This window comes from Pieris napi, chromosome 23, assembly GCF_905475465.1.
Source record: "Pieris napi chromosome 23, ilPieNapi1.2, whole genome shotgun sequence".
In the NCBI taxonomy this organism is placed as follows: domain Eukaryota; kingdom Metazoa; phylum Arthropoda; class Insecta; order Lepidoptera; family Pieridae; genus Pieris; species Pieris napi.
Window position 1 is genome coordinate 8204597 of NC_062256.1, and position 19817 is coordinate 8224413.

Here is a 19817-nt window from a genome sequence, read left to right on the forward strand (position 1 = left end):
TTAGTAGTTTTATTCTAAGAGTACATTGTCTTCACATATAATTATTTAACTAATGTAAACAAAATATTGTAAACCTATTTTAAAAGAGTAAGTGTGGAGTTTCTTGACCATTCTTCTCCACACAAAACTACCTTTTGGAAGGGGCACCTAGAATCTTCTTTGTATTTTGTTTGACATTTTAGGTGGTCTAATTGAAATAAATGATTTGACTTGACTTGACATACGTTTCTTCGATCAATTTTATGTATCAATCAATTAATCATCAACTTTTAAGTAGGGGATCTGGTGTCTGACACATGTCACGATTTTTGGGTTTGAGAGTTATCCTCGCGACATTTTCCTTCACGATACGAGCACGAGTTAACAAGTGCCTACATTTTCAGAATTGAGAGTCATGCGAAAGCTTTCGTTGGTCTTCCGATGGAATATGTAATGCTATGCTTAAAACGAGGCTCTAATTCAGAGTTCCACAAACTTTTTTGTGTCGTAGACCCCTTGCCATGTTTTTCCGTGTTGGGTAGACCCCCTACTTACCTGATATTGATTTTCTGTAAATTTCTAACTGTAGTGATGTTTAGTGTTAAAAACTTAAAGTAAAAACATATGTTAATTCATGCATTTATTAATTGAATTTAAATTAAAACTACTCAAAATAAAATTTTGTATCTGTATGTAAAATATACGTAGCATTTAATAAACATAAAACAAAATAACATAAGCAATAAGTCAATATTTTTAGTGAGAAGGATGATATTACACAATTTAATAAACATATATAATATTTTTTTTACTTCATAGGTACTTTTATAAATAATGTATATGTTTTGATATTATAAGATAGTATGATGTAAGTTAATAGGTATGTGTTGAGATCCACTATCGTGGACCCCCATTTTCATTTCATGGACCCCCAATTTTTTTTTCGCTTACGTAGACCCCTTGCAGGTTGTCATAGACCCCTAGGGGTCGATATAGACCACTTTGGGAATCACTGCTCTAATTATTCATCATCATATATTTATTAAAAAAAAACAAAACCATTATGTTCCTATTACGTCAGATGCCAGCCTCCACTCTGGAAATACCCAGTGTCGTGGATGACTATTATTATTATTATTATTTATTTATTTATTCAGATAAAATAATCCATCATTATGTTAGTATAAACTTACGGACTAGTGTTAGTATATTATTATTAAAAAGCTAAACATAAAAACATATAAACCCATGAATCAATCACTATAACAAAGGGGAAACTCCATCGTGCTTCTTGATCAGTCTTGTTTGAAAGGGATGATTGTGTAGTTCGATAGAGCATTCTCCGGAGTGCAATCTATAGAAGTCTGAAAATAAACTTGACTCCTGGGAAATGTCTAGTCTCATTATAAATATAATGATAATTACTTAAGTGTGTTAATTGCAAGATTTTATCTACGCGACCTCTTGCCAACAAACAAATAATTCGTCAGTACATGTTGATTTATCTGGAGTAACATTTGTGTAAAATGAATCGATTTTTGTTAATTTTATTTGGAGTGATTTTTGTTGCTTCTGTAGCTGAGTGTTATAGGTAAGTTATAATGATTAAAAATGATATGAATAATATATCGCGTGTGTACCCACACACAAAGATCATATTATGTAGAATATATCTAATATATAAAGTTCTCGTGTCGCGGTGTTTGTAGTTAAACTCTTCCGAAACGGCTTGACCGATTCTCATGAAATTTTGTGTGCATATTGAGTATGTCTGAGAGTCGGACAACATCTATTTTTCATCCCCCTAAATGTTAGGGGTAGTCCACCCCTAAATTTTATTTTTTAGACAAAACTTTTTGTTTTTATTTTTGTATGATACAGCATTAAAAAATACATACAACCCCTAATTTTCAGCCCTCTACGATCAACCCCTATTTTTTATTAATGATAAACATGGTAAAACGACGTTTGCCGGATCAGCTAGTCTAATATATAAAATTCTCGTGTCACAGTTTTCGTTTCCATACTCCTCCGAAACGGCTCGACCGATTTTGATGAAATTTTTTGTGCTTATCCGGTATCTATGAGAATCGGCCAACATCTATTTTTCATCCCCCTAAATGTTAAGGGTAGTCCACCCCTAAATTATTGTTTTAATTTTTAGATAAATTATTTATTTTTTATTTTTTTATGATACAGCATTAAAAAATATATACAACCCCTTATTTTCACCCCTCTACGATCAACCCCTATTTTTTATTATAAATGATATACATGGCAAAACGACGTTTGCCGGATCAGCTAGTTTAGATATAAAATTAGAGTCATCAGACAAGATAAGTCGCAAGACAGGAAAAAGGATTGATTCGATGGAGGTGTGCTATCAGAGAAGGAAGCTTCGCATACCATGGACCGTTGAAAGAACTAATCAATCAATCTTGGATCAACTCAGAGCCCGTACGAGAGTCTTAACATATTATAACTTTGCCGACTTGGAGTTCTAGAATAAGATTTGGGTTATAGAACTTCGTATAATTAACAACATGGTTGAGGAAAACAGTGTGGTAATTGCTTTTATAGGATTTGGTTTTTGCCAGTTCTTTCGTTCTCCGCCCATGATTTGAGAACTGGCAGTAAATATAAAATTAGAAGTATTTAATATGTATTTTTTATGACGTTCATGAGTGTACATTGTGTTACCTATATGAATGAACAATTTTGACTTTTGACTTGATTGTTTCTATATTCATTTACTCGCAGGAAATATTACCCTAATGCGTGTAATAATATTAGGTGTTGAAACTCAGCTCTTTTTTAGCGAACTAAAGCAAAGCAACTGCTGCCTTTTCAAAAAAATTCCCATTCGTATATAGTTTGGAGGACTTGGCAAGTAAAGATTCATTCAGGAGCTGTCAAATTTACGTTTTATTAGCACTCGTAATTATGACTGATATTTTTTTATAATAGAGTTGTGTACCTAGTGGCTTAAAACGGTAGTAGCGTCACTGATTTATTTTATTTTAATAATCCTAAAACCAGTGTATTTTTTTTATTAATACATAACTATTATTTGTGCTATATTTTTCAGAAGTCACCAGTCCCGATACGACAGCAGTAATGAGGTAAATATACATTTTTTCTAAATAGACCAGTGCAGATAGCCTTTAAAATAAATAAAAAGTGAAAAAAATAATAGTAGGATGAAACCTATTGGAAAGTGAGGATAGTATTAAAAAAATGAAAGGAAAAATAATTTACGGGCGATCTGAGGTCGGGAAGGGTAGGGGGGGGAGGTGGAGTTTTAAGGGTAAAAAACGGTTTATCTCGATTTCCGGCAAAACTAAAAGTCCTATCGAAGAAAGTTAAATGGCGAAGTTGTAGGTAATAAAAAGATCTAAAACTTTTATATTCACACATTTTTCACACCTCAAAATTTATGTGAAAAATTCAAAAAACCAAGTTTTTGGTTTTTAATTTTTATCTTTTACAAAAAAATTTTTTTTTAACGAAATTTGGTAAAAACTTACCTTTCTATGTCCCAAATACGCTGTAATTTATTTAATTAAAAATATTTATTTTTTCACATTATTTTGAATTAATATCGAAAAAAACACCCTAATTTTCAATCGAAAATTCACCCGTCAAAATATCAGCTTTTTTCAAAAAGTTGGTGTGCTTTCAGTTCGTTGAAATCTCTACTTTCCTATGGTAAAAAAGTAAATCTTCTCAGAAAATGCAAAAAATCGTATGCAGTAACGCCCAGACCCGTCATCCCCTTCCCTACTTGCATGCATATGCTTAACAACTTCCATAATGAGCCCACACACACACACTCACGTACATACCTTCACTTTCGCACCATCACACATCAGCCGAATTTGGTATTAATTAGTTAAATGTATTGAATAATTTTTATTGTAAATGTTTGACCCTTGTTGTAAATATCTATTCCATCTTTGGATATATCTTTAGTATAATTGCTTTACGAGTATGTTATATATTATTTATGGTGGCTCACGAAATAAAGAAATAAGCTCAAAAACTACTGAACCTAATTTAAAAATGCGCACGTAACGTTGCCTTCTTTTTCGTAGTAGGAGGTCCCATAGAATAATCTGTGAGCGCCCACATATTTGAGCCATATAATTGGCAGACAGTCAGCTAAGTTCAAATATCTCTTCAAGGATCTATTCTTGGTAAATTCAGGGACAGCCCACTGTGTCAGTCTGATGTAATGAAAGGATGTCTTCCTGCGACATCCTCGAACTATATATTACGCTCCTTTAATAGATGATTTTTGGAAATTCCATCTCAAAGATCATCCTTCTTAGGCAATTCGTTTAGAATATCCGAAATTAGGTCGGGAATAGGTTGCCGGACTCCATACGATTGGCTACCTCCCTAACATCTTCTAAAACTCTTCTACATAAATATTTCTTACACATATCCTATCCTGCTCAATCGTGACTTTTGTAATTCTTGTATTCTTTTGTATTGCATTGCAATTCATGAATCCTTGAGATTAGCATTTTATATTTTAGTATATTTTATTATTTTTTGAAGTTATACTTCTTTAGGCGCGTTATGAAATTTATGAGAGTGAAATTTTACGATGCGCGCGCACCGTGACACAAAATTAACAGAATGAAGATGCTTTGGCATTACACATAATTTAAAAACAACCTTCGAATAATAATAGAATTTATGTTACACTGAATGTAAGAGAATAATTGTAATTAATTATTTTCATGCAATCAAAAACTATTTTTAATAATGCCAAAGAAGTATAACTTACGCCCGTACATAAGTACACGCACCCTTTTTTTGTATTAAATTAGATTAAGGTTGGTGATTCTAAAATTTTGTTTTTATTATATTTCTTTTTTTAGTTTTTTCTTTACTATGATTGCCTGTTGCATTCCTTATAATTTTTTATATATGTTATTTGTTTTTCTATATACGTAAAGAAGTGTAAATAAAAAATAAATTTTCTAGATTAATTAGAGACAGAGCTAAATTATAATCGTACATAATATATTATTAAAAAAAAAACAAAGTAAAAATTAAAGTATTCTATGAGTATTTTATCTAAAATATTCTATTTAATTGTGTACAAATGCATATAATGTGGTATATTAAGTCGTTCTATATAGATCCAAGGTTTTTAGATAAACAGCTTTATCTAAATAGGTTAAAGTTTAATATGTGATCTAGTTATTTTATTATTGTTTATTAGTTATTATAACAATGAAATATACAGTATTAACAATTTTCTTAACCGACATAGTTATAATAAAAACAAATAATTCGTCAGTACATGTTGATTTATCTGGAGTAACATTTGTGTAAAATGAATCGATTTTTGTTAATTTGATTTGGAGTGATTTTACATAGTTATAATAAAAATAATTAAAAGAAAATTAAAACAAATTTAAAAAGTTTGGTCTCTGTAGCATCTTCAGCTTTTATTTTGTTAATTACAACTTGTTCGTTAGTTAAGTTTTTTAATTCTATTTATATTTGATGACTAGTTTCATATCGCAGTATTGCCAGCGTGAAAGATTATTGCAATCTCTAAAACAATTGGGGCAGTGTTGGCTAATTGATTTCATGCGACTCTCATTCCTGAGTTCGTGGTTTCGCTTTCCGGCTATGCACCTTACTGTCTATGTGCGCATTTAACACACGCTACGGTGAACGAAAACATCATGATGGAACATATTAAAACCTAAAAGGCACAGAACAGAGCGAACAGAGAGAAAAATTTACATTCACGAAACAGATAGAGGAATCATTCAGTGTGTCAGACACGGATAGGTTATATAATATTTAATGATATTTACCGACGTATCATTTTATTTTTTGGCTTTTTAAAAGAATAATAATTATTATCTAATATATAAAATTCTCGTGTCACAGTTTTCGTTGCCATACTCCTCAGAAACGGCTTGACCGATTTTGATGAAATTTTTTGTGCTTATCCGGTATCTATGAGAATCGGCCAACATCTATTTTTCATCCCCTAAATGTTAGGGTGTAGTCCACCCCTAAATTTTATTTTTTAGACAAAAATTTTAATTTCTATTTTTTTATGTTACAGCATTAAAAAATACATACAACCCCTACTTTTTTCACCCCTCTACGATCAACCCCTATTTTTTTTTTAAATATACATGGCAAAACGACGTTTGCCGGATCAGCTAGTAATATATAATAATTACCGATTGCCGATAGAATGCGAGTGCGACCCCGGTGACTCCTTTGTTTTCTACCCTAGATGGTCTTGGTGGGTATTGCCCACCCAGTCTCTAAAATAGAAGTTCTGCCCGGTCTGCCCCGCATACCTCTGCAACTTTCAGAAGTGCGCAAATTCATTTCCCAAACCTCAGATCTCATAAAAAAAGGACTTTTTTATCAATACATATTTCCAAAAACTCAAATACGATGATTTATTTTACTCAATAGATTTTTTAAAGATATATTAGCTTATATTTATTTAGATATATATTTTAGTTTATGTTAAGGTTAGTTATTTATTTCAATGTATAATGTATAGATTTTTTTTAATTACCATATAATATATATATATATAACTTTGTATATACGTCCAACTTATTAGCTTATATGACATACATTGATTTGGTATACATAGCCTCGTATTGCGTTATCACTAACATGACGCGAAGCTGCGTATGCGCATTACAAATAAAGGTTTTTAATTTTTTAAGATAGTGCCCAACCTTTCATGTGGATTAATATTTTCAGATATTAATTATACGAGGTGGTGCAGTAAAATGTCAAGAGGACGACTCCTCTTCATCGTCATCATCATCATCGTCGTCGTCATCATCTGAAGAAGGAAATAATTGTAACAAGGTAATATTATTGGATAAAATATATCTAGTTAAAACGTTAAGCCAGTTGCTCATATTTGTAAACTAGCTGGCCTGGCGAACATCGTACCGCCTAACAGTCGAATCTTTATTTTCTTTAATACTTATTCTGCTATTCGGGACACCGGTCTAGCTAGTAAGATAAAAAAAAGAAAGTTGATAAGACGACATTATGTCAAAAAATAAAAATTTACCTTCCCAGAACCCCTCCACTAACACTTGAACTTTATGATATGGTATTAAAGTTCAAATTGACTTTTATGTATTATTACGAATCTTTTGTATGGGAAATTAGAAATGTGTTGTTTTTAGACTTTTTCACTCAATTTTTTTTATTTTTCTCTCCGTAAGATCCATCCTCGTACTTCAAGGAATATTATAAAAAAATAATTGGCCAAATTGGTCCAGGCGTTGTTGAGTTATGCGCTTACCAACACATTTTGCAATTCATTTTTATATTATAGATATATATATTACGCTCTTTGCTTCTTACAGAGGATATAATTTTAATTCTAAAATCTTAAATCTTTTTTTGTAATCTCCAAACCTTCAGATTAAAGCACCTAATAATAGAAATTAGCAGAGGCATTAAATTTTCTATTTGTAATAATTATTATTGATTCTTATAAATTGCGTATGAATTACTAACTTTACACATCACAGCACGCCTTCTAATAATGAGTTATTAATTCAATTAAAATCATTAGCAATTTTAGTAAGTACACATAATATATAATTAATTTAATGATATACATTGAATCAAGATATCGACGTTTTTCGTGTTAAAGAAGTTGATGGTTAATAGGAAAAATATTTTTGAAGTTATACTTCTTTAGGCGCGTTTTTTAAAAAAAATTATTAGAGTGAAATTTTATGCGCGCGCACCGTGACACAAAATTAACAGAATGAAGTTGCCCAGGAAAGATGCTACGGCATTGGACATACTTTAAAAAGAACATTTGAATAATAATAGAATTTATGTTACACTTAATGTAATAATAATAAAAATAAATATTTATTTATTTAATTTTTCAAATGTAAACTGAACTTTATTGACTATAAGGACTCCTTTTCCAGTCTTTGATTATTTAATTGTAATTAATTATTTGCATGCAATCAAAAACTACTTTTAATAATGCCAAAGAAGTGTAACTTCTTACGCGCGTACATAAGTACACGCACCCTTTTTTTGTCCTGATGTCGTAATAGTATTTACTAGATAGGATATATATTTTCATAGTAGTAGTTAAACAAGAAAACATATAAATGTTTAATGTCAAAAACGTAAAAAAATTACACTTAATTTGTTAAATGTTTATATCTATTTTTAATAATGTAATAAATTTTTTGATATGTAAAATTAAAAGAATATTAAAAAGATAAGATTTAAATCTGTCGACTGTATTGGTGTATGCGCATGATCAGCCAATAAAATGTGATAATTATTATAATATACTATCATTATTATGCCGATTAAGTAAAAAAGGTGTATTAATTATAAAAACATGGTTCTCGAAATATAAAGTTTCAAGTGGGAGTTGGGCAGGCAGTTTCGACATTATTGCTCATTAGAGCCGCAATTCATCCTCGCTTGAAGTAACCCGCTAACGCGAACATTCTCAAAACAAATTGGAGTGTTTCTGAACTTCATAAAAATATCTAGTGGCCCTTCGTTCCAAATCTATATTAAACATAATAAGTCTATATAAAGTTTCATCGGTAGGTACTTTAGTGAAGGGATACGCAGGTGACAATGGGCGTCTATTTGTAAATGCTGGCCCGTCTATTTATAATGATATTTTTCTATTTTTTACATAGCTTTTGAAAGGAATACATTTGTGATGGAAACAAATATATTTATTTATTTTGATTTTATTTATTTATTAACACTTCGTTGCATATACATTAATAGTACAATTGACACAATTAAATAAAAAGGAGAGCAACTGGCGGCCTTATCGCTTTCGAGCGATCTCTTCCAGGCAACCACTCTTATATTAATATTTCCTTCAGAATTAAAGGGTTATATTATAAAAGAATCTCGACTTTGTATTAATATTTATTACCAACACTAAAATATTCAGTATTTACAACATTCTTCACTTAAATAGTAATAATAACAATAAAAAAATATAAATTTAGATTTTTCACAAACTGATAAATAGTTTGGTCCCTGAGGCAGTTCCTGATGCTGGCATTTCCTCGCTGCATTGCGATCCTAAAGGCTGATTCACGCTACACCGTGTCTCGACCGGGCCGTGCCCCGGCCGGGACACGGCCACCGTGCGCCGTCCTGGACATTGATTCATGTTACACCGGGCTGTTTGGGTGTACGCACGTACGTGCTTGCACCACTATATCTGTTTTTGTCAGCTAGTGATTTCATCTGTCGATAGACTTGACGCTTAAGTAATTATGCAATTTTCACAATTTGAATTGGCAGCTATTGCAATTGCCATCAATGACGAAGTATTAGAAAAACGAAGCGAAAGTACTAAAAGAAGATCGGCTGTACATCCAACCTGGAGAAAGCGAGAAGCAGAAGGGGAATTTTCTTTACTTTACAAAGAATTAATATACGACGAGAGCAAGTTTTATGGTTATTTTAGAATATCTAAAGAATGCTTTACTCATTTACTTGAAAAATTAAAACCAGATCTAACCAAAAAAATTACAAGATTTCAAAAGCCATATTTATCGTACATAGAAAAAATTCAACCTCACTAAGATTTGACGTTGGGTGCCCGGGCGCCTACGTTCATGTTACGACGTGCCGGGGCCGGACCGTGCCGGAGCCGGGAAACAATACCCACCGACATTACAACGCCGTGCCCCGGCCGTGCCCCGGCCGTGCCCCGGCCGAGCCACGGTCAGGCATGAATTACTTCATACAAAAGTATATCAATAATGTTAGACCGTGCCCCGGCCGGGGCACGGCCCGGTCGAGACACGGTGTAGCGTGAATCAGGCTTTATTCGTTACGAGAGAACAGCACCAGCTCTGGGGTCACCGGTACTATCTACCAGGCACCAACTTAAATCTTTAATTAGCGCCTGTGCACTTGAACCCGACTGGAGGAAACACTTATATTTGAGCCGTTTATTATTTTCCTGTTCTGCGGCCGCGTCAGCTATTGTTCTTGTTCGTCTCCACACAAGTAAACAAAACAAAGATTTTCTGTCCTTTCTTTTGTTTCTGTCTGTTTTTGGACGTCAAACAAATTCACAATTTACGACCATATATAAATGTTAAGCTGGACGCATCGCAGTACATAATGATGACAAAAAACCAGTTATCGACGACAATTATTATTTAAATACATGGTGTAAAATGTATGTTTGTAATATATTTATTTTCATAAATTTTTTTGAGGATGAAATATATTTTAACTCGGCCGAGTTCATCATATGTTGATCAGTTGCTTTTGTTTGACGCATTTTTATTTTGCCAATTATATTAATTATTAGTTACGTCCTCAATTACGCATTAAGTGTTTTATGCGTTTTGTGAACTATTATCAGTCTAACCTCTTAAACTCATACTCTAAATAAATTTATTCTTATAGGTAACCAAGTACACTTATGAACATCAACAGGAAAGATGTTAAATTTATTCTAAATTTACATTGACTACCAGTTCGCAAGTCAAGGACGTTGAGCGGGCAAGAAACTGTGCGACACTCTTTTTTTATTGCTAAGTTTTGAATCATACAAATTGTTTGTAAGACAGCCATAAATATTTGAACAAGAGCAAATCAATCCAAGGATTAGGATCATTTTAATAATCGTCAACTTTATAAAAAAGCTTTATTGATTAATTTACGTTTAACGAGAGTTTTAAAATTTATTCAGTGATAATTATCTAATTTCGTTTGGGAGTGTAAAAACGAATACAAATTCCATATAAGGAGTGGTTTATCTTCTGGAGCCTGGTTGGTCGTACGCTTAGATTTGTTCTGTTTCGAGTATAATACTGGTGAAAGTCACCATTTGTTTTAAAATCATTTATATTTGTTTGTACATACAACAAATCTTCAAGAATATATTGACCAGATAGTGTCATATCTCTCTCTTATTGTTTCCAAACTAATTTTCGCCATATCCTTACGACTGACAATTGTGTGCCTTTCACGTTAAGAATGTAAGGAAACGAGGTACTCAGGGCTTACAATCTAATATATAAAATTCTCGTGTCACAGTTTTCGTTGCCATACTCCTCCGAAACGGCTTGACCGATTTTGATGAAATTTTTTGTGCTTATCCGGTATTTATGAGAATCAGCCAACATCTATTTTTCATCCCCCTAAATATTAGGGGTAGTCCACCCCTAAATTTTTTTATTATTTTTTGGACAAAATTTTTAATTTCTATTTTTTATGATACAGCATTAAAAATACATATAACCCCTAATTTTCACCCCTCTACGATCAACCCCTATTTTTTATTATAAATGATATACATGGCAAAACGACGTTTGCCGGATCAGCTAGTTTTAATATAAAATTGTGAATTGTGAATGTATAATATTTTTTTTAATAATATAATGACGTATACTGTTCTTGTTGTATGATTCACATAATTTGCGGTTTGCTTATGTACGTTAGTTATTATTTTTCTTCGACTATGACGAAATCGTTGTGGAATTTGTTTTCATGGAATTATTCTGAGAATTTCCTTATACATTGCATTGTATGAATATTGTAATTTACATAATTAAATAGCATCAATTAATGAAAATGTTTAGTTAGATTATTTACCATTAAAAAATAACATCTTTAGTTTTTATCACTTTAATAATACTTTATATATGTTAGTAATAAATATCGGTTCAATTTCTCAAAGAATTACATTCACTTAGTGAGACATTTCAGAGGTTTGTTATGTACGCCGTATGAAAACTATTTAAAACAAAAATATTAGTTGCTAAGAATATGTACAATACTTTATTTACCAAAATGCAGGCAGGTGGCATCGATGTTACAACACGCATTGTGTGACAAATGAATAGTAATAATTTCTTAGACCATCGTTCGCAGATATAAATAAATGGTAGAAGTATTTTTTTTTACTTTTTGGTAAATACATACTTATGCTATTAATTTATATTCAAATTTTACGATTTTTATAGACATATATATGTGTGGATTTTTTTTTAAATTTGATACATACAATTAATTTATTTTAAACTGGAAGGCAATTTATTAAATATTTGTGCGCCTTGATACAATATTTTTTCTTAGGGTTAATATTGATTCCATGAAATGTTTCGATCGTTAAGAATTTAAGTTATCCTTCTTTAAAAACTATCTATAAACATAGCAATTTTTGAAATAAAACATTGTTTGATGTTTTAATTATCTCTATTTCAGAATGGAAACTCTAGAAGCTCTTCTTCTTCTTCGTCGTCATCGTCTTCATCTTCCTCTTCCTCTTCATCCTCATCGTCTGAAGAAGACACAAGGGAATCGCATCATGATGTATGTGTTTTTATATAACCTTCTATTTAATTTATTTCGTTAAAAGAAGTTATTTACGCAACTACAGCCGTGCGATTCTGTTAATCGGTGAGTTCACCTCGCACTAACAACGCTCCCTTACATTCTTGGAATCTCATGGTATTCTGATAAGCAATTTCACATTACGTCTTGACAAGCGGAGAGAGCTTGTTGTTTATTGTTTATCAGATAGCCAAATCGTAAAATGACTGCTTCAAGACTGATTTGAGCGCGACCACCGCTGCGAAAACCGCTGTGAGAGTTCGAAAAGTGAGTTACAGAATCGCAAGGCAGATAGAACATGCGACTCTCGAGAGGCGCGTTAACACAGTACAAAATACAATTACTTGTATTAATTAATAATCCTATAAAAAAACATAAAGTATCTTCGTTCATCAATCGTTATTGCATTACAAATCAATTTCGAACACAATCATATAAAAAGGGGGTAGAACTTATGCATAAGCGTCTACCCGTGTTATCTGAAAACTCGGCCGCAAATATAAATATATACGTGACTCTGTCCTAGTAGTCTCTCTATGTTCCCTGTTATCATGCAGTCGCGGGTTCAACTCTCAGGGATTTCAAATATAAACGTCCTAAGTAAGAATGTGCTTTGGTCCTGTTAAACATTTAACCTATCGGAGTAAGAATTATCATTTTCATTGCATACAATAATATTATTAATACGAGTAAACATGCAGTTTTGTTAACTCATTTCAAAGATTTTACAATTGAAATTTATTTTGATGTTTACTTTTTAAACAAAAGGATTACAATATGTTATAAGCAGATTTGCCTTCAGGCACCACCTGGCTCACTTAACCGGAAGTGAATCTACTGTTTTCTGGAAATGTTATTATTTTGTATCATGTCGATTAGGCGTTCTTGTGTGTTTGAAGAATGAATTAATATTGTGTTGATAATATTTTTACTATATTGTAAATGGGTTATTAGAAAAATAAGTATAAAATTGCATTTCCAGCGCAAGAAGGCCAAGCATTTTAAGTGCAGTGCCTGTTAATTGAGATGTTCCGCTTCGATGATCAACAGCTGATGATAACATAAGGAATAGGAATTTACTAGAAGTCCCCTGACCTCCTATTTAGACCCTAAGCAGCAAGAAGAAGGAAAGACTGTCTATATAATATATAATATAATGTATATTAAATAAAATTGTTTCAAACTATAAATTGTATTTGAAAAATTATTAGAGGAAAAGTAGGTTAATATCCAATTACTAAGAAAATAAAAGATATATTACAGTTTTGTATTTTTTATTATAGTAAAATTTTGTACCAACTTTTTACACAGCTTTATTATAAATCTACATAAAAATAATATTTGTTAGCATAGTCTAGTTTTTCCTTAGTTATAAACACAGTACTTAAGTTAAATAGAAAGATAGGAAGGAAAAAGCTGATTTATTATTACTTCAAATGAGATTTCTCTTATAGCATTCTTAATAGAATACTCGCGATCCCAGCCACCAATGAACTTAGTAAAATCCTAGGATTGGAAGAGGACGTTGCACCCGAATCTAGAAAACAAAAATACATTCAATACGGAGGCCACAGAAAACTAAAGAGTGAATTGAAAGCGTCAGAATTACCATGCATTAGGAAGTATTATTTGTATTGTATAGTCCATTTATAGCAGTGTTAACGTGGGGCCTACGCCTCACAGGGGGGCAATTTTATAGTTAAGGGGGCTATTCGAAAATTTATTAATATTATTTGGAATTAGTATCGTTAACAATTTCCTAGTAAATTTTCCCTAAAAATTAAAAATATTATAGGTGTCATTTTCTTTAATTTAATGATGTATGTTGTATAGGAGGGGAGGGAGGGGCATACATTTTTAGTAAGGTACTAAGGTGGGGCATGGCACACAAAGGTTGAAAAACACTGATTTATAGTATCGGTTTAAAATAATGAAAACCTCGTTCTCTACATTGCAATTTTTAACAAAGTATAAAAAAATAGGCTTTCAATAATAAGCGACTTATTGCACTGTTTTAATTAAAGTACTCGTGTAAAGTACGTCTTTTTCTATCACGGCGAAACATAATTTGACAGAAAGGGACAAACTACTTTCGTTTAAAGTGTGTTAGATTGATTTTATGAATAAGGGGTAATAATAAAGTATAATTAGTAACAAAAATACAGCGTGAGGAACGTTCAATACATCGTTTTATAGAATTCCTGTAAACAACCAATTGTATGAGAAAAAACGCTTCTTTCTCGTACATTTGATTGTTGTTTGGGTGTTGACTCGCTGTCCGAAACGTATAAAATACTGTTTGTGTTGTTTTATTTTTGGACTAATGAAATACGTTTTCTTAAATAATCTTTAAGAATCATGTTGACGTCATTCTAGGTTATTTGAAAAAAATTGACCTTAAGTTACCCCGGAATTAAGACTTGCAGTGGCGTGACTTTGAATAAATGATAATTTACAAAGCCGAGTAATAATTGATGACAAATGGAAAGAACCAAGGGAAGCAGGAAAAGAGGTGGATAGATGAATAGAAGCGGTAGCAGGAAGCCATAGACAGAGTCAGTTGGAAAAAGCTGGAGGAGGCCTTTACCCCGAAAGGTAGCTAGGATGTAGGATACATAGGATTGGAAAAAAAATATCGATCGATCGAAGGTTATTCATATCAAATCTAAGCTGTACATTATTTTTGAAGTTATACTTCTTTAGGCGGGTTATGAAAAATTGATGAGAGTGAAATTTTACGATGCGCGCGCACCGTGACACAAAATTAACAGAATGAAGTTGCCCACGGAAGATGCTACGGCATTGGACATAATTTAAAAACAACATTCGAATAATAATAGTATTTATGTTACACTTAATGTAAGAGATAATAAATATTTATTTTTAATTTTTCAAATGTAAACTGAACTTTATTGACTATAATGGCTCCCTTTCCAGTCTTTGATTATTTAATTGTAATTAATTATTTGCATGCAATCAAAAACTATTTTTAATAATACCAAAGAAGTATAATATATTACGCGCGTACATAAGTACACGCACCCTTTTTTTGTAATGATTAGAGATCAACAGGGCTTTTATTATTTATTAATATATTATTATTTAATGTATATGAACATTGGTTTGAATGACAGAAAACTGATCTGTCTTACTATTGGTGAAAATATAGCGAGTTCGAGTATATTTATGGGTTAAGGACCGCCAACCAATTTTCCAGCTTCGTAATTAGCTTATAAATCTTTACAATATTACTTCAACGAAATCTTCTTAGGAATGCCACGTTACCGGTTTTCCTGCCTTTGACCTTTAAAGGTCAAAATCTGCATCGTATGAGTATAATAATAATGAAGTGCACTGCAGCGCCACTTTAAAATGTAACAGGAGACAAACGGGCAGAAGGCTCATCTGATGTTAAGAGATCTCCTCACAATGCCAGAAAGCTTTCAAGTGCGATGCCGGCCTTTTAAGAATTGATGCTCTTTTCTTGAAGGACCCTAAGTCAAATTTAGTGCGCAGCTGGTTCCACATAGGGTGGCCTTAAGAAACGTTGAAACTTCTTTACAATGTTTTCTTTACGGGCATTTAATTGCTTAGAAAAAACTGGTGCTCTGACAATGTTTTAGAATAGATGTTTTAGAGTTTGAGCACTGCTCTCGTGTAGCTCGTGATGTATATCTCGCGTTTTGTTTGATTGAGTCAACTGCAACTCTTGTCCAATCACAGACACGCCTACGTTCTCACGTTTTGTTAGACTTAACACGAAATGATTCATTTGTTTTTATGTATAAACAGATCGCGGTTTACCGCCGGCCGTTGGCAGGCACAGAAGTCTGATACACTAACATTTTGACAATAGCTTTACAGTGTTAATATGTGCGATTGTTGTCACTTAGTCGTTTTAAGTATGTAATTAAGAAATTAATAGTAGTTGATAAATATCTATAATTTCTTATTAAAAATATCAATTAAATTATTCTCGTTGATACTAAAAATGTAACTGGAATGTCACAGGATTTTAAATATAGTTACTATATCAAGAGATACTAGCTTTATTAAACTTGTGGTAAATTACATTATTACCTACATGCCCCATGTTACAGCAATTCCCGTTGCTACAGATATCGGCAAACTTTTTGAGCATTAAACAAGGTAGTGGGGGAAAGTTTGCGCATCGCGGGACACAAACGTCAACTGATCACCCTCCTAGTGATACAAAAATCTTCTAAAAACTTCTGCGCAGGCAAGGACATTTGTTCAAGACGTTTGCCGGTATCTATAACAAGCTGAGTCTAAAATTTCACGAAACCTTAACGCGACACGCCATGTGTCGTTTCGCTTCGTTTACCGGCCGGCAACGCACTTGCGAGCCCTCTGGCTATGTGTGTCTAGGTGTGGTGTCACTTAACATCAGAAGAACCTACTGCCCGTATACCCCCTGTTGTATAAAAAATATAAAACAGCAATTATAACATTATTCACGTACTAGCTCAATAATGAAGACAATTTAACACTAAAATTTTCGGTACTGCGTTAGTTATTCAGAACGTAACTCTGGAGGCTGCCCGCTCCATCGTAAATCAAACTCGCCATTCGCTTATGCATTATACAATTTTATTTGTACGAGTCCGTTGAATAGGTAATAAACTATGGCAGGTGAAACGTTCTGACCGAATGTGCGTTGAATTTGAATTCTACTCAAATGTTCGTGCGAAATATTCTTCGCCATCTTGTTGATATGAAGGGTTCAAAACGACCTATTTAGACTTTAGCCGATAAAATTAGATTGATCTCTGACCTTGACCTTTTTTGGTGGGGTATCCTTGATCGTATCCAGTATTGGTGTTAACTCCTCCATCAGTGTAACCAACGTAGTGGTCTGAGTCACCAGCGGAATTTATAGCGACGACGTTGGTACGGCCACGGCCATTGCCAATGGAGACTGTTTCGCCAGGCCTGACCTGACCAGATATGTAACCGGGGTTCCTGTTTTGCTGAAAAATTTAATAATCGTTAATACGTTAGCATCACTTATATACTAAACATATATACTATGGGAGCGTTCAGGTATTACGTCACGCAATTTTTGAAGGTTATAGGAAATCAAGTTAAAAAAAAATTGATTTCCTAGATAAATTGTATTATTTTACGCCCATATTTTTGCAAACTTGCGGATTTTGTTATATTCCGGTGACATGTGCACATTATGTCTGGACGGACATTACGTTACCACGTACAATATTAGAAACATAACGTATCTCTTATTTTGAACTTCAAATAAAAGTATAGGTCAAACTGTAGCCGAAAAAACTTTATTAATAAGAAATAATTATATAGAGAATAATAATAATTTATTATATTATTAATAAATTTAAAAAGAATCCTTTAAGTCTAGTCTATTAATGCTTTGCATGTAAAACGTAAATATGATAGGATCAATAAACACTCACAAAAAACGTGTAAAAAAAAAACTAACCTGTCCATAGCCGTCGTAACCATTTTGTATGACTTGATCCTGGCCAATTCTGAAACGACAAATGTTTTTTAATGAAAGCATATAAGTCTATATAAAACACTATTTACCTAATCATTCCTCAAACTTGTATGGCATGTTTTTGTTAAGAGGAATAATTTCGGCTATTTTATAATAATACTAGCTGATATTATTTCTAGGAAACATTTTTTGACGTGATAACGTCTTTAAAATCGTTTTAGTCGGGTGACATGTTCAGAAACTTGTGTCACACCAAAACCGCACGAGCGCGATCGCAGCTATAACGAGAGAGAGACGGACCGATCTCCCGTCTCATCTCGAGCGCTGCCAGTCATTCCGTGAATGTATGAAGAAAAATGTATATCATAGTCGAATAAGTAAACTTGTCATTTTACACCCGAAATTTATCATCAAAAGTGTGAATAAAACGATAGATGTAATTTAAAATTTGAAAAAATTGTTATCTTCATTAATTCCTTACTTCCCAAAAACTTATATCACCAATAAGACGTTATCACGTAAACATCTCGATCGTAAACCTACTTTACAAACAACCAATATATATTTTTTTAGTTCAATAAAATAACTATCTACTATAATAGAAAATAGGGGTTGATTGTAGAGGGGTGAAAATCACGGGTTGTATGTATTTTTGTATGTTGTGTCATAAAAAAATAAAAACAAACAAAAAATTAAAAAAAAAAAATGGTATGGACACACCCCTTATCACTTAGGGGTTTGAAAGAAAGATAGTAGCTGATTCTTAGACTTAAATTTTTAAATTCATAAGAATCGGTCGAGCCGTTTTGGAGGTGTATGGGAACGAACATTGTGACACGAGAATTTTATAACGGGTGTCTCAGTAAGAGTGCACTTTTTCATTTTTAAATAAAGCCAAGTATTTTATGACAGAGTTCCGATATTTTTATTGTATTGTAAAGAAGACATGTTCCGATTAAGTATGGAATAAAATATCCGGCATATGACCTCCATGGCTCCAAAGACAGGCCATTACACTTTTCATTAAATTTTCCATGACTTTTGCATAAATATTAGGTCCTTACATATGAAATTGGCGTTTTACGTTTTGTCCACTTTGACCTCAAATATCTCCTCTTTGGTTAAGAATTCCAAATCAAAATTTGTACAGCTATTTACTCATGTATTTGTGAATCGATGACCGTCATTCATTTGTTTTTTTCTTCTGTTTTTTTCTGATTGCGTCACTCATTTTACAAAATGGAAAACTTAAAGTATCGCATTATTTACGAGTACCAGTTCCGCCGTGGCACTAGTGCTGCGGAAACGACTCGAAGGGTGAATGATGTGTATGGCGGTCATGTTGCAAAAGAAAACACAGTTCGTTTTTGGTTCCAACATTTTCGTTCTGGAAATTTCGACCTGCAGAACAAGCCCCGTGGACGGCCTGAGACCCAAGTTGATAATGAAGTATTGAAGGCTATTGTGGAAGCGGATCCATCGCAAACCACGTCCGAGTTAGCTGCAGACTGCGGTGTTAGTCATAAAACTGTTTTAATTCACTTGAAGCAAATTGGGAAGATTAAAAAGCTTGAAAGATGGGTACCTCACGAATTGACTGAAGCAAACCGGAAAAAGCGCGTCGACTGCTGCATTACATTACTGAACCGGCACAATAATGAAGGTATTTTAAACCGAATCATTACCTGTGATGAAAAATGGATTCTTTACGATAATCGGAAGCGCTCAGCACAATGGTTGGATCCTGGCCAGCCAGCCAAATCCTGCCCCAAGCGAAAATTAACCCTAAAAAAGTTACTTGTAAGCGTTTGGTGGACTAGTGCCGGTATTGTTCATTGCAGTTTTCTCAAATCTGGCCAGACTATTACGGCTGATGTCTATTGTCAGCAATTGCAAACCATGATGGAAAAGCTAGCGGCTAAACAACCTAAGCTGGTCAATCGCTCCACGCCACTGC

General features: G+C 32.9%; 2 protein-coding genes across 3 annotated transcripts in view; one reads left to right on the forward strand and one right to left on the reverse strand.

Moving 5' to 3' along the window:
• Positions 1-1277: 1277 nt before the first annotated feature.
• LOC125061574 (osteocalcin 2-like) lies at positions 1278-13631 on the forward strand. Its single transcript, XM_047667053.1, has 5 exons — positions 1278-1570; positions 3068-3101; positions 6745-6855; positions 12241-12348; positions 13352-13631. The coding sequence occupies exons 1-5, from the start codon at positions 1506-1508 to the stop codon at positions 13388-13390; spliced, it is 357 nt and encodes a 118-aa protein (XP_047523009.1). The 5' UTR covers positions 1278-1505; the 3' UTR covers positions 13391-13631.
• Positions 13627-19817, reverse strand: part of LOC125061571 — a 35493-nt gene continuing 29302 nt past the window's right edge. Inside the window, exons 6-8 of one of the 2 annotated variants that reach the window (XM_047667047.1) lie at positions 17843-17891; positions 17171-17360; positions 13627-13906 (exon numbers count right to left, since the gene is read on the reverse strand). In XM_047667047.1, the coding sequence (XP_047523003.1) occupies positions 13818-13906; positions 17171-17360; positions 17843-17891 (328 nt within the window). In that variant the 3' untranslated portion in view covers positions 13627-13817. Of the gene's footprint in view, positions 13907-17164; positions 17361-17842; positions 17892-19817 lie in introns of both variants that reach the window. The other variant, XM_047667045.1, reaches the window with a different exon arrangement.

Bases quoted from the DNA above. Each gene is read 5' to 3' on its own strand.
- LOC125061574 (XM_047667053.1), top strand. From the start codon at position 1,506: ATGAATCGATTTTTGTTAATTTTATTTGGAGTGATTTTTGTTGCTTCT. The intron at 6,856-12,240 runs GTAATATTATTG...TCTCTATTTCAG, and splicing joins AAGGAAATAATTGTAACAAG to AATGGAAACTCTAGAAGCTC. The intron at 12,349-13,351 runs GTATGTGTTTTT...TTGCATTTCCAG, and splicing joins CAAGGGAATCGCATCATGAT to CGCAAGAAGGCCAAGCATTT.